This window comes from Polyodon spathula, chromosome 25 (assembly GCF_017654505.1).
Source record: "Polyodon spathula isolate WHYD16114869_AA chromosome 25, ASM1765450v1, whole genome shotgun sequence".
Taxonomy (NCBI): Eukaryota; Metazoa; Chordata; class Actinopteri; order Acipenseriformes; family Polyodontidae; genus Polyodon; species Polyodon spathula.
In genome coordinates, this window is record NC_054558.1 from 20,133,949 (window position 1) to 20,148,077 (window position 14,129).

General features: G+C 42.7%; 3 protein-coding genes across 7 annotated transcripts; 2 read left to right on the forward strand and 1 right to left on the reverse strand.

The window, feature by feature from the left end:
• The first annotated feature begins 186 nt into the window (after positions 1-186).
• Positions 187-6,818, forward strand: LOC121299988 (ubiquitin carboxyl-terminal hydrolase 30-like). Of its 4 annotated transcripts, none has more exons than XM_041228294.1 (13): positions 187-352; positions 1,327-1,436; positions 1,910-2,092; positions 2,391-2,494; positions 3,172-3,273; positions 3,369-3,414; positions 3,848-3,942; positions 4,035-4,094; positions 4,392-4,478; positions 4,737-4,817; positions 4,930-5,137; positions 5,283-5,391; positions 5,471-6,817. In XM_041228294.1, exons 1-13 carry the CDS (start codon positions 285-287, stop codon positions 5,739-5,741), a joined length of 1,524 nt encoding a protein of 507 aa, XP_041084228.1. In that variant the 5' UTR covers positions 187-284; the 3' UTR covers positions 5,742-6,817. The 4 variants fall into 4 exon arrangements, with proteins under 4 accessions (XP_041084228.1, XP_041084231.1, XP_041084232.1 ...); XM_041228297.1 differs by lacking the exon at positions 187-352 and adding an exon at positions 362-442 and having other exon boundaries at positions 5,471-6,818; XM_041228298.1 differs by lacking the exon at positions 187-352 and adding an exon at positions 452-649.
• A 123-nt stretch (positions 6,819-6,941) lies between these two features.
• Positions 6,942-9,545, reverse strand: alkbh2 (alkB homolog 2, alpha-ketoglutarate dependent dioxygenase). The gene is made up of 4 exons (XM_041228299.1): positions 9,422-9,545; positions 8,264-8,584; positions 7,637-7,835; positions 6,942-7,510 (listed from the first exon to the last, which is right to left on the reverse strand). Exons 2-4 carry the CDS (start codon positions 8,559-8,561, stop codon positions 7,195-7,197), a joined length of 813 nt encoding a protein of 270 aa, XP_041084233.1. The 5' UTR covers positions 8,562-8,584; positions 9,422-9,545; the 3' UTR covers positions 6,942-7,194.
• Positions 9,546-9,837: 292 nt separating this feature from the next.
• Positions 9,838-14,073, forward strand: LOC121299574 (uracil-DNA glycosylase-like). 2 transcript variants are annotated; one of them, XM_041227366.1, is made up of 7 exons: positions 9,838-10,033; positions 11,025-11,225; positions 11,368-11,463; positions 11,738-11,835; positions 12,238-12,326; positions 12,778-12,956; positions 13,425-14,073. In XM_041227366.1, the coding sequence occupies exons 1-7, from the start codon at positions 9,950-9,952 to the stop codon at positions 13,563-13,565; spliced, it is 888 nt and encodes a 295-aa protein (XP_041083300.1). In that variant the 5' UTR covers positions 9,838-9,949; the 3' UTR covers positions 13,566-14,073. The 2 variants fall into 2 exon arrangements, with proteins under 2 accessions (XP_041083300.1, XP_041083299.1); XM_041227365.1 differs by lacking the exon at positions 9,838-10,033 and having other exon boundaries at positions 10,703-11,225.
• Positions 14,074-14,129: the final 56 nt, after the last annotated feature.

The window sequence follows — 14,129 nt, forward strand, 5'->3', positions numbered from 1 at the left end:
CACATTAATATCTTAATAATTGCAGCTGTAACGATGCAGTTGTCAGTGGGTATTATTAACGTTTTAAACATTGAACTTCTAATCAGTCTCTTTGCTGACATCCTCTCTCGACTGTGTATCCCATCATAACCCTTGAGTGACCGCGGCTGCTCAGCAACCAAAAATACCTTCTGCTTCATTTCCTGCTCCGCACTTCATTTTCTTCCGTATCTTTCCGCACTTTGAGTTCCCCTGACGAGTTTCCTCCGCTTGATGTGGTCCGATCTGCTGCGGCGGCGGCGAGGATGCAGTGCAGGCTGGAGGCAGCAGCCAGGCTCGCCAGGGAGTTTGTGCGGACGGGATCTGCGGTCAGGTCAGAACCGAACCGGCTCAGAATAGCCGGGGGCTGGGGATGTTAAATGGCGGCGTCGGTCAAAAGTGCTGTGGGGAAAAGCCGCAAATTGTTGTGAAAGCGTAAAACGTTTATTGAATTACTTGATACGATTGCCTTGAAAAATCTAAAGCTGTGTTTCAGTCAATGTTGCGTAATATATTGTTGATGCATAATCGGGAGTCATATTGAATGTTGTTTGTTGTGTATTCAAATGTACGCACGCAACTAGAGACTTACACGTACGTCACTTTACTAATCGGGCATTTCCAAAACAAGGTATTTAAAAAAAGGCTATTACAAAGTCGTTACGCTTTGAACGCAGTTTAACGACTGTCGAGTCCGTCTGATTAGTTTTGTGATGATTCATATGAAATTGACAAGGTTGTCGGTAGCACTGATCCGTGCATGTCCGCCGCTGTGCGTGACGGCTTTATAATAATAGACAATGTTTATACCTCTGTTTGGTGTCTCCATCTTATTCTGTATTTTAATATAGAGAGATGTGGACTCTCGCCTGGGCCAAGGAGAACTTTATCAAAGTGATATTGTTAGTATTGTAACTCTCGCTGTTATTGTTGAGTTTGAATCAGGTTTTTTTTTTTAAGGAACGGTTCGTTAAAACTGCAATTATGCATTAATAGTTTATTTTCAAATTTGAAACGTTGGAAACATAATGTAACATAAATATATAATAATAAAAAAATAGTAAACAGATATAGTCCATTACACATGCATATATTTTATATTGAATATCCCTTAAACGTCACACGCATCTCCCACCTTTTATGAAGCCAGACAGTGCAGGATTTTTGCAGCTGTCAGAAATCTAGTATTCTTAAAATGTCTTCCTAGCATCTTAAGCGGTTTGGTAACTAGCTGTACATTACTTAAGTTTGTGAGATGTTTCGGTATTTAAATCTGATTTGTTTTGGCTTTTTTTTTTTTTTTTTTAGAAATAAAATGGTGAAGAACTGGGGAGTGATTGGTGGCGTAGCAGCCGCTGTGGCTGCTGGAGTTTATGTGCTGTGGGGACCCGTCACGGAGAGAAAGAAACGGAAGAAGGGTTAGTGCAGCGTTGTATAGGTTCTTCAGATAATTTATTATTGTTATTATTTAAAAAAAAAAAAAAGGTAAACAACTGTTTTGATATCTGAAACATTATTAATCAGACAGCTGTTAAAAAAAAAAAAGTGTGAAGTGTTTAGCACTTATAATACCCAACAGTTTTGGAAATCTGAATTTTAGTTTTCTTCTGTATAGGCTGGTTTCACAGACCCTGTTAGGACTAGTCTTCTATAATCTGTTACTGTACATTAAAAAAAGATGATCTTTTATTTAAAATCTTACAAACATTGCGTAGATTATAAAGTTATCAGCATATGTGTTGATTTGTGTATGGTTAAATACAGTAGGCAAATGCAGTGAAACAGATCATTTTCACTGAAAAAACCCTGTGGTGCTGGTTATCTGCGAGACTGAGGCTTTCCATTTGTGTTTCCTAATGTTAACTGCTTGTATTGCATTTCGTTGATATAGGCATGGTACCCGGGCTCCTGAACTTGGGGAACACCTGCTTTATGAACTCCCTGCTTCAGGGCTTGGCGGCGTGTCCCTCCTTTATCCGCTGGCTGGACGAGTTAACAGAGGGGTACAACCAAGACCAGAACCAGCAGCAACAGCACCCCAAGCTGGCCAGAACCCTCTTGCAGCTTCTCAGGGGTAGGTCAGCAGCAGAGACAACAGAGCTGGCAATAAGACTCCTATTGCATAGCAGTTTCACCCATTCCAGATTTTCGTATGAGCTTGATTAGCCACAATTAATAGGTAACAAGCTCAGGTATGTATTATTAAACTCATAATAAAACCAAGAATGGATCAAACTGCTGTGCAATGGGAGTCTTATTTCCATCCCTGGAGTAAGGTATTTGGGTATACCACACCAAGCTGCTTTTTTAATGACGGTTTGACTTGTTTTAGCGAAGCCAGCTTTTGGAGCAACGTTGTCTCGTGTTTGCAGCATTGTCCACGCAGGAGCTGGCGGAGGGTGATGTCCTGGATGCAGGGAAGCTGCTGGAGGCCCTCAGGAGTTACAGATGGCAGATCAGCTCATTTGAAGAGCAGGTAACTTTTAGTTTGTTGTAACCCCAGTGACTAGGGGAGCTAGTGGAAGGGTCCTTATGGTTTAGCCAGGTTTATATATTTCTAATAAAAACAGTATACCTACTTATTCATGAAATGGAGTCCTGGACATGATTGTGGCTGGGGTTACCATATGACGCCATGTACCCTAGGACAGTATGGGACAGTATAGGCATTTCAATGCACTATGCATTCTGGTATGTTTTACATGTACCTTTCACAGAAGGACTAGTTACCTGTACTGTCCCAAACTGTCCTAGTGTACATGGAGTTATATAGTAACCCTAATTGTGGGGGCACTTTACAGACTAACCAGGCATGCTGTAGTCCAGGGCTAAAAGAACCAAATCGATTACCAGTTCTTACAGTCGTCCAAAAAAACAAACAAAAAAACAGGCTAGTTTACTAAGAAGCTGACTAAACAGTAACAGCTTCAACGCTTCAATAGATTTCTGCTCATTAAACATGTTTAGAAACACATCATCAATATGTTGCATTGCATCCTGGCTTCTACCAAAGATTACGGATTGTCCTCTTGTGAGACCCATTTCAAGCCCTGTATGGGATGCTTTTGAGAGCCACGTTGTGGAGGCCAGTGAGGCATCCGTTGGGCAGCCCTGCCCTGGTCCTCCTGATTGATCTCTGTTCTTTTTGTGCAGGATGCACACGAGCTCTTCCACGTGCTCACTTCCTCTCTGGAGGAGGAGGAGCGGGACAGGCATCCCCGCATCACTCACCTGTTTGATGTTCAGTCTCTCGAGGTAAGAGGACGTTGGAATTCAAATGAAACTTTGTGCTTCTACTGCTGTTCCACACCTACGGTACTGACCGTGTCTTCTCCTCGATTGATTCTTAGAGCGCCGTAGGGATGGATGAGAAAAACCTCAGCTGCAGGAGTCGAGGTGAGGGGCTTTGTGTAAAATACTGTATGTAGGGTTTAGTTACAGGGCTGTTACATGTTCTTGATTTATTTAGACTACGTACAGGTCTTACCAAATAATATAGCCTATCAGTTGTCTAAAAGAACAAGCAAAAAAAATGAAAGGACAAGTTGCAAAACGGGGTCAGTTCTGTAAAGATGTGATATAAAGATGGGCAGTTAAAAGACACAATGGGGTCAGGGAATAACTAGAAATATCCCTTTAGAAGCTTTACAGATATTGGAAAAAGAGGGCTCAAATTAGCCACAGTACTGTGTTGCAGTAAAGCCTGAACTGGTCATTGAACAGTGTGTCTTGGCAGCTGCTGATTTATAAAGCGTACTGGTTATTTCTTCCTGGATGCAGCAATTTCCTCAGGTACAAACTCAATATTAATCATAGTCTTGAATTCCAGGACCTTTGCATCCATTACCAAACTCGTGGCAATCCCAGCATCCTTTTCATGGACGACTGACCAGTAACATGGTGTGCAAGCGCTGTGACCAACAGGTGAGGAGCGTTCACTAGTAAAGGATGTGACACCGAGGCACAGAATCTCAGGGATGATAATAATAGTAATAATTTCATTGATTTGCCCCCAGAGTCCAGTCCGATATGATTCGTTTGACAGCCTCTCGCTCACCATTCCTACGACAACTTGGGTAAGCACAGCTCTCAAGGTAGAATGAGGTGAAATGTCTGTATACAGATATCAGGAACACTCATATAATCACACAATAATGGGGCCTCAGTATGTTGGCAAAAGCTGTAATTTCAGTGTGTGCACATGTAAAAATCTGCTCAGACAGACAAACATGGTACCCACAGATTCTGATAAAATTGTGATTTTCAAGATTCATCGCAGATCTAGATCTACGTGATTTAAAAATGTAAGCATGAAGAACAGACAGGCATGCATTTGTTGCAAGATTCTCAGATTGACCGTGTCTGTCACTCAGGGTCGGCCTGTCACGCTGGATCACTGCCTCCAACATTTTATCTCTTCCGAGACGATCAAAGATGTGGAGTGTGAGAACTGCACCAAGGTAGGTGGCAGCCATTCACAAGCACATGTCTATCAGAAGTCTAAAATTTTAAAACACAAATATATTGGCTAGAGTCTTTATCAGTGTAATCTTATTGACTGTCTAATCATCAAAGGACATCACAAACCTTCATCGATCAGCAAACTGGTGCTGCCATAGATTTTGAATCTTCCAGCTTTATGAATGCAATGGTGCTCCTATCTGATCTGTTCTTGCCTAAAGTTGAACAGTAACATTTACTGTTGTTTTTTTTTTCAGATCCATGCAAGTGGAGTGTTAAATCGACAGGTTGTGGAAAGCCAGAGGTCAACTTTTATCAAGCAGCTCAAATTGGGGAAGGTAAGTGCAGTTCAGATGAATTATGTATGTACTGTAACGTGGAATCTGATTCGGTGTTCAACGCTTGTATCAATAACCACTGTCCCTTGTCACTGCTCTGCTGCCCTCCCAGCTGCCCCAGTGCCTGTGTATTCACCTGCAGAGGCTGACCTGGTCCAGCCAAGGCACGCCCATCAAGCGGCAGGAGCATGTGCACTTCACAGAGTTCCTGTCCATGGACTCCTACAAGCACAGAACAGTGGGTCGAAGGTCACAGCGACAGAACCGGGCAGCCAGGACAAGCATTCTAGAGGATACCAGGGTGTCTCCCAAACCCTCAGGTATTGTCTGAGTCCTGAACCCTAAATCTGATAAATAAACAAATACATGAATTCATTAATTAACATCTAAGTGTTAAGATTTTGAAGTGATTTTGAGTTAAAAGTATTCACATTTCTAACTACGCCTCCTGTTTTGATTGGCCAGATCCAGATCAATCAAACAACAACAAAAAGCCACTGACGAATGGAGCGTGCCCAGGATACCTCCCCCCCTCCACAACAAGCCCCCCATTTGCCCTCACCTACGAGTGCAGGTGAGTAGAGGTTTACAGCAGAGTGACACATTTTAGGAAATCCATGGCCACTGTAACTTACTTCTAACTCCTCCCACAGTTCGTCTGTCTATCTCTTCCGATTGTCAGCTGTGTTGGTACATCACGGGGACATGCACTCAGGACACTTTGTCACCTACCGCCGCTCCCCTCCATCTCCCAAGAACCCCTCTGCCTTCAGCAGCCAGTGGCTGTGGGTGTCTGATGACTCTGTACGCAAGGCCAACTTGCAGGAGGCGCTCTCCTCCAACGCCTACCTGCTGTTCTACGAGAGGGTCCGGCCAGCCCCCTCCCTTCTGCGCCCCAGCCCGAGGCTGACGCCTGAGGAGTGAGAGAGATCTTGCAGATAAGAATGCATTGCCCCTGCCCTGTGTGTGATCAGTCATGTGGATTCAGATAACCAGTCTTGAGGTCCTTAACCACTGCAGTACTGTTCTGATGCCCCATGTGTGTTGTGTACTTTCCTCTATAGCTGTAAAACCTGTCTTTTCAATACACAGAAACTATTAAATAAAACTTAAGAGGAGATACATGATGTGCTACTGTTTCAGTATTCAAGTTTTACTGTCAAATGGCTATACATGAAAGGAAAGCAGTCATGGCTCATGGAAACAGACCCTATCCTTGAGTGGATGTGCAAACAAGATGCAGCAAGATCTGTACCCACCCCAGCCACTGCTAGGGTGGGTGGGGAGGGGTAGAAAAGGGTGTGATTCTGTGGTACTGTTATGTAACTCGCCTTCCAAGACAGATATTGAAATGTTTATTTGAATTGTTACCGGAAGAAAAGTTTTTAGTGTTTTTGTGTTCTCTCAGAGCTAGGATTGAATATATCAGGGCTGGTTTGGCAGGTTGGGAAATGTATAGCTGGTCTTCATGTGGTGTAATTGAGGTGTGCTTAATGGATGATACTGTAATTGAAATGGGTGGGACTGCTATGCAATGGGACGGGTGTCTTTAATGTACTCCTTGGTTTACAGCCAGGGTTCTGTTATTGCTGACTTTGCACACAAGCGTTAGCTTATACTACGAAGACCCTTGGATTACATTGGCTTAAAACAAGCCCAATGCAATCCACTGGATTTGTATTATAGGGGGATTACATTTAGACAGTGTCACACAAAGACTTTAGAGTCTGGCTATTGATTCAGTCAGCCAAGTAGCAGCAGCTACAATGCAAAAATCTCCCATTGCATTGTCGTGCTGTTAGCCAGGGTTAATGTGAGAATGTATGTGTGTTTTCCCAGTGAATGTTTGTACACCTGTTAATATATGCTGCCCATCTTTGATTTCATCAGTATTACCTGAGAAATAAGAGAATAATGTATGATGTTGTACATAAATGTAAAAAAAAAAAAATGCACCAACCTATGTTACAAATGATACACAATATATATATATAAATTTGTTGAGGGAACTGAATTAATGCCATGTGTGTATTTTGATGTTTTCATAGTTTTAAAATATGGAAATATTATTCATAATAAAACTGATTAAATAACATTAACTGTGTGGCTTTGTTCCTGTGACTCATAATATGAATGGTGTAAATGTGAGTGGTGAGAATAGCGCCCTCTAGAATACAGCATTTCACTGGGACGTGCAACACACTGACCCACACCATCACTTTCAAAGTGGCATCTTGACTTTATAATAATGAATATGAACAACCGTAAAAGAGTGTAATAATTCTGTGTTCCCAGGTTCACATTAGTGCGCCTGCGACATTGAGCACGTAATCACTCAGCAACATACTAGCAATAATGCTCCAGTGATACAGTCCTGTTATTTTTGGCTCTTGTGCTGCTTGATGACTCTGCGGAAGGTCAGGCTGATCCTTGGTGTCAACACCTTCTTCCGGACAGGCAAGCTGTGGTACCAGTTGACGTTGGTGGGCCAGTTCATGAGGAGCAGGCTGCCGTGCTGCAAAGCCACCTTGACGGGCTCGATCTTCCTGGCTGCGTTTTTGCCGCGCGCCTCTTTGTGGCGGAACACCAGATCCCGGACCGCCCCGAAGGAGACAGCTGCGATGGGGCTGGCTGGGTCAAGCTCCCGTTCGTCATCCTGGTGCTCTCCTATGTGGTCATTCCCGTCTTTGTACCTGTGAGACAGCAGAGCCAAGAGGCACTTCAAGTTTAACCCTTTCATGCAAGAAATATTAAAAATAGCTGGGGAAAAAAAACGAGTTTTGGACAAATGATAAATTTTTCATTGAAGCGGATGTTACCTGTTCACCAGCACAAAGTTGAACGTGTGTCCAGTGGCCTCAGTAATCTGGTCTCTGATGATCTCCAGGACAGGTGTCCAAGGCCTGGCCATCAGCTTCAGCCCGGAAAAGGAATAATTCAGCCCAGGGTCTCCATAGGTGGCTTGTTTCCTCGGAATATTGTGAAATTTTCCAAACACCTGCACTTTCGCCAAGTCCCCTAGGTGTGATACAAAAGGGCATCCAATGACTCGAAGTGAGGCATTCAAAAAATATTTCACTGCTGGGAGGGGGACTATCCCAGTTGCAACCATTTTTACACAGAACACAGCTTCAAACCTTCAAATATGAACAATGCAAAAAGGTATTACACGACCATAAATATCCACCCTTTAATAATTTACTAGGGTAATTTTGCACAGTAATTTAGCAGTTTCCCATGCTTTTCCCATGGTTATGCTATGCTATGCATTTACCACAGTCTACCATTGTTTGCCATGCTTAAATGTGTGTTAACATACCTCTCTGGGCTTTGCAATGCTTACCTATGCCTCACACTTTGCTATGCTTTTACTTTAACTGTGTAAATAACCAAATACAGGTGTCAGATCAGTAGTCCACAAGTCAGTGTCTATCAGCCTGCAGTACCTGACAAGTACTGCACTTCCTTCTCCAGCTGTTGAAAGTGACTGTCTGCTTGGAGCCTGGGGAAGAGTAGAGTGTAGTCACAGTCCAGTCCCTCTGCCTCAATCTTCTTCCAAGGAAGGGGTTCTGTAAACTCGGTGTCATCCTCCACTAAGCCACTGCAGTATTGAAGCCTTTGCTCCAGCCTCCCTTCGTCTTCAGTGCTTCTCTCATCCTGTTCTGAGTCGGGTCCTGCTTCCTTCCCTTTCTCCCCTGTGGGATCCACCTTGCATTTCCGTATTCTGGTTACAAATGCATCCATCTGAAGTCCTGACAGCAATTACTCTGACACGGGACAAAAAATAAAGTCACATAAAATCTACAGTCACATTTCCATGATCTGAACAACGGGACCAGGGGGTGTCCTGGTAATTGAATTACAACAGGGACATTTCTACAGGACTTCAAAATATATAGGCCTAATTCAGCCCTATAACCTACAGCACTGCACTGTTCTGTAGCTACCACAAAGTGAGGGCTGAATAGCACATTGTCCTTGCAAACAGAGCAGAAGTGCACAGCACACACCAGGACAGGTTAACATGGGGTTGTCTGGATAACCAGGGTTCTGATAACCAAAGTTTTACTGTAGAATCAATTGAAAAAATGTACAGTAAAGATTAAGCTATTACCCCAGAATCATGTTGCATTTTGACACTAAAATGTAATTCATCATGGCAGGACTATAGGGCTAGAACAAGGGAACGTGTTGGTTCTCTTTTGCATAATAATAATAATATAATAATAATAATAATAATAATAATAATAATAATAATAATAATAATCATTTTAACCTGAGATAGCGGTACCTTTGTGCCAGGAGCATTTAGACTATTTTTAAAATCAGATGTTATTGCCAGAAGGGTTTTACTGGCACGAAGGCAGCTGATTCCGGCAGCTGTCTCTTTGGGGCTTCTTACGCTCAGTAGAATTTGTAACACTAGGAAACCCTAAAACTATTGCTTCCGGTAGGTTTTCTACCAGTAAACGCTCCGATTTTTAAAACTACGTGGGCACCTACGGCGGAATGCAAAATAAATGTGTATGTCTCGCTTCACACAAGCAAGCATCATATGTAACTGTGGAACTTCCAGTATTAAATTCACAATTCACACCTCCTACCTTAGTCACTGTTGCAGAACATAAGACGATGGACAAGCTTCCTTGATATGCATGATACAGCACAGCCTTATTTGTAACAAGTGTTTTACACAGTTCCCTGCGTTATCTGACTACCTGCCTACACCATGTGAAACTGAATGCAAATGGAAAGTGAAGAGGAACAAAATACATCACGCAAAATCACAACAGGGAAGGGGCATGCTCAGACACACTCAACGCGTTGCATCTCAATGCAGTGATTCAGTATTTTGAACTCATATGAATCCTGTAAATCTTTTTTGTGTGTGTGTGTGTTTGCTAGATACGAGCTCAAAATGTTCTGCTCGCCCCCAGGGGTTGAAAGTATGCAAATTTGGAATCCCCCTCTGGAGTTTTCAATTTTGCACCTGCGCAGCAGAACTGGCGCGAAACTTGTCTCCTGGTGTCAGTCCGGGATTTCAACCACTAACAAAAGACAAGGAGCAGCAACAAGCGAGCACTACATTTTAACATTACACTTTAAAAACGATTGCGACCATCAGGTTTAAAATGATTGGACAGAAAACGATAAATTCCTATTTCAGACCCGCTCCACAGAAAAGGGCTTTGGATGAAAACGAAGAGAATAGAGTGGTAAGGGATAATTCCGTTTATTGGCGTTTAATTAACACTTCTTTATTCTGTTTTAAATAAACTATAATGGCGTTTTTTTGTTTGTTTGTTTTTTTTTAAGAAATTAATTTAGTACAACAGCTTGTAATAACATACAGATACAGTATTAGCCGGACTTATTATTATGTCGCAATACAATCTTCGGTACGGTATGTCAGTGTGCAAAAATATAATAATAAAAAGTGCATTGGAGTTTAGAAGCGAACATCATGTCACGTTTAAGCAGTGTGCTCTGAAACCATAGATAGTTTTGCTCTCACTGTTTTTCCCTCCCAGTAAATACTGATAGTTTTGTGTCGATCTGTTTTTTGTCCCTCATTTGGAGAAATGCATTGTTACAAATCAAATTAAGCGACGTGTTAAAGGCGCAGTTTGAGAATGTAATAAGTCTTATAGTTGTTTTGATTTGCAATAAAAAAATATATAGTATCATTTCTCACTTTCTAAGTTTATTATTAAACCATTCATTATTTTGTTCTGACTAGAAGGAATGCCTTTTGATTTTTTTTTTCTTACAATAGCCAATAGTTTCACAGTATTTGGAGAAGGCGGGGTTTCCCTGCTTAATAAGCCAATGCCTGCAGTGAAGGCGCAGTTTAAGTAGAGCAGCGATTTGCCGCGAAATCCCAGCGTGGCGCCCTAACCAAGTCACAGGAAGTAGAAATCTTTAAACACATCGTGGCTGATCTGTGTGTTGCAGATGTTGTATGTGCAACACTGTATTGTTTCTCCCCTCCATTTTAAAGACTGATCTCAAAATCTGTTCCGACAAGTAATAGTAATTGTGTGTTTTTGTTACTGTGTTTGTTCTCTTTTAAAACGAAATCTCAGTTAAGAGTTAACTATGTTAAATGTTGGTTTGTTACGATCTGTTTGTAAAGCCAGGGTAGGTGCAGGCCGACTCGACAGGCTTACTATTTTCTTACCTCGTTGCCTCACTGACTATGCTAAGGTGACGCCGGTAAAGAGACTGAAACCAGAGGAAAATGAGGTGCCGCTTTCCCCTCCGCTTAGCCCCGACCAGCGGGACCGAATCGAGAGGAACAAACGCGCGGCTCTGGAGAGGCTAGCGGCCAGGAACGTTCCTGAGGGCTTCGGGGTCAGCTGGCGGAAGGCTCTGATCGCTGAGTTTGCCAAACCTTATTTTATCAGGGTAAGGCCATAACAATCCTTGCATTTTAAACGTAAGCCGTTTGTTATACGTAGCAAGCTGCAACACTCAATATACACCATTAAAACATTCAGGTGATGGTGTTGTTATTATTATTATTATTAGTTGTATGTCATTTTCTCAGTTAATGGCGTTTGTAGCAGAGGAGCAAAGACGTTATACCATCTATCCTCCCATGCAACAGATCTTCAGCTGGACTCAAGTTTGTGATATTCAAGATGTAAGTTTCCTCTGCCTCTCCCCCTTCAGGAGGTATGTTAGTGACCTTGTCCACTTCTCCTAAATTTAAAGACATCTTCACAATAGCAGGGACCCTGTGCTAATGAGTTAGATCTCTGTATTAAAATAGACCACATCTGCTTTAGAAAGCCATAGTACAGTAGCTTGGAGCTCCTCTGTTCTACTACTTGAAACCTGATAATGCTTTTGGCTGTGTTTGTTTGCTCTGAAGGGCTTTACCACAGTAAATAAAACCATGTGTTTCATGCTTCTAGGTTAAAGTTGTGATCTTGGGCCAGGATCCGTACCACGGTCCCAAACAAGCACATGGTCTGTGTTTCAGTGTTCAGAAGCCAGTCCCGCCTCCACCCAGGTAAGGACTGTGATTCGGACTGCCTTATGTTTTTTTGATGGTAAAAAACTAGGGTGAGATGTGTGTTCCGATACCAGGCTGCTTTAGTGCATGCAAACTGTTTGGGTGGCCAGGGTCCTGCGTCCGCTACCTTACCCACAGGATGTTTCTGCTGCTAATGGAAAACCCTAAACATGTGAATGAGTAAGAGGGCTATCCACACAAACCCATTACTAGCACAGCCGTGACCTGTATTGCTACTGCTAATAGTACAGTCTACATCCTTACCTGGTAAACGATTCCGCAAGCAACAGTGTTGATTTTAGGAATGCTGCACTGATGCTTCAGTGCAGTATTTGCACATGGTAGCATGTCAGGCTTGTGTTGTTTTCCCAGTCCGTGTAACCGCAGTCTCATCTCCAGCCTGGAAAACATGTACAAGGAGCTGTCTGAAGATATTGAAGGGTTTGAGCACCCAGGGCACGGGGACCTGACTGGATGGGCCAAACAAGGTATTGGTTTGTTCTTTTAGCCCTGCGGCTGTTTTTAATTAACTTCAGAATCTCTCTTAATCATCTATGATAAAACCGAATCCAAAGTTGCAGAATCTAGTGCTTGATAAGGCTCAAATGTCACCAGTTCACTTGCAAATAAAAATGCATAAAAGCAACTAAAAATCAGATTTTTAAAAATAATGCATCACACTATCTAAAACTTTAATGATTAACTTTTACATTGCCGTGCCTTGTCTCGTTCACTTTATGTATGAAGGTAGTGCTGTGCAACTGCAGTGCACAATAGACAGACTGGTTTGCCATGCCAGTTGAAGAGTTGTGATGAAACGAGGTTGAAATGCAATTCTGTTTGCTGCAGGTGTAAGTCAAGGCGATTTGCTTTGTTCACGGCTTCTTTGCTTTGCTCTACAGGAGTCTATAATAAGAATTCTCCCTTCCCCTCCTCTAGGTGTCTTACTCCTCAATGCAGTGCTGACGGTGCGTGCACACCAGCCCAACTCGCACAAGGACCGGGGCTGGGAGCAGTTCACTGACTCTGTGGTGCAGTGGCTGAACAATAACCAGGAAGGCCTGGTCTTCATGCTGTGGGGGGCTTACGCACAGAAGAAGGGCATCTCCATTGACAGGGTTGGTCTCCAACCTAGCAGTCCTCTAAATCACTGCAGGAAGACGCGGACGAGTACCGCTGTATTTTTATGATCCCTGCTTTTTTAACATTGGAGTTAGGACCATAGAATAATTACATTTAGGGCAACTCGTTTCATTTTTCAGCATTTGATATTGTTGAAAAAAAAAAACATATTTCCTTTTAGTGTGTCAGCTGTAATCTAACTGTCGATCGTGGACAGGAGTTCCCAGGGGGCGGCGCACAATTGGCTGAGCGCCGCCCGGCTGGAGAGGGCCTAGGTCGGCCAGGGTGTCCTTGGCTCACCGCGCACCAGCCACCCCTGTAGACTGGTGAGGTTGGAGCTGGGTTGAAATAAAAATAACCGGACATTTCAAACTGGGGAAAAAATAAGAAACAATTGGCGAATTCCAATTAAATAAAATAAAAAGAAATGCATGCTAATCAGTAATCCCTGTCATGCCTTGCAGAGGCGACACCATGTGCTGCAGGCGGTGCACCCCTCCCCTCTCTCCGCCCACCGTGGATTCTTCGGCTGCAAGCACTTCTCCAAGACCAACGAGCAGCTGAAGAAATCGGGGAAGAAGCCTATCGACTGGACAGCGCTGTGACTCCGGAGAGACGAGGTCCAGCCTCTCAGCCCAGATCTCACTGAAGTTCCTTTTGAAAAGCAGGGCGTGCGCAGAATAAACTAAACAAGAAAACAAACCCTGTTCATAATTTTAAAAGTATTCGCATGAGAGTCACATTCCTTGTTTTATTAAGACTTAAGATCAGTGCAAGTGGTCTAGTCAAGTTCTTAGTACTCTACTGTACAGTTACTTTCTTTACAAAAGACTGAAGGTGCTAGACTATAACCACTAAGCAAAGGCACCTCATTGTTAGGTTGTTTGTAGATTTCCCCAGGTGTGTTGTACTGAAATAATGAGATGGGAGGCTGGTCAGATAGTGCAAAGGAGTTTCACTTGTACATTTATTGTAAAGTTGTATATACACATTGCTTTTATTTTGCTGTTGGTTTAATGCAGTGTTTTTGCATGGCAAGTTATTTTGAATGGGGAGGGTGAATGAATAGTATATGTTTAATTTGTACATGTTTGAAATAAATATTTTTCTATGGTGGCATCTTTTCTCAAAGTTTCTATGTTGTATGTGCACTTCTAAATGGATTGAGC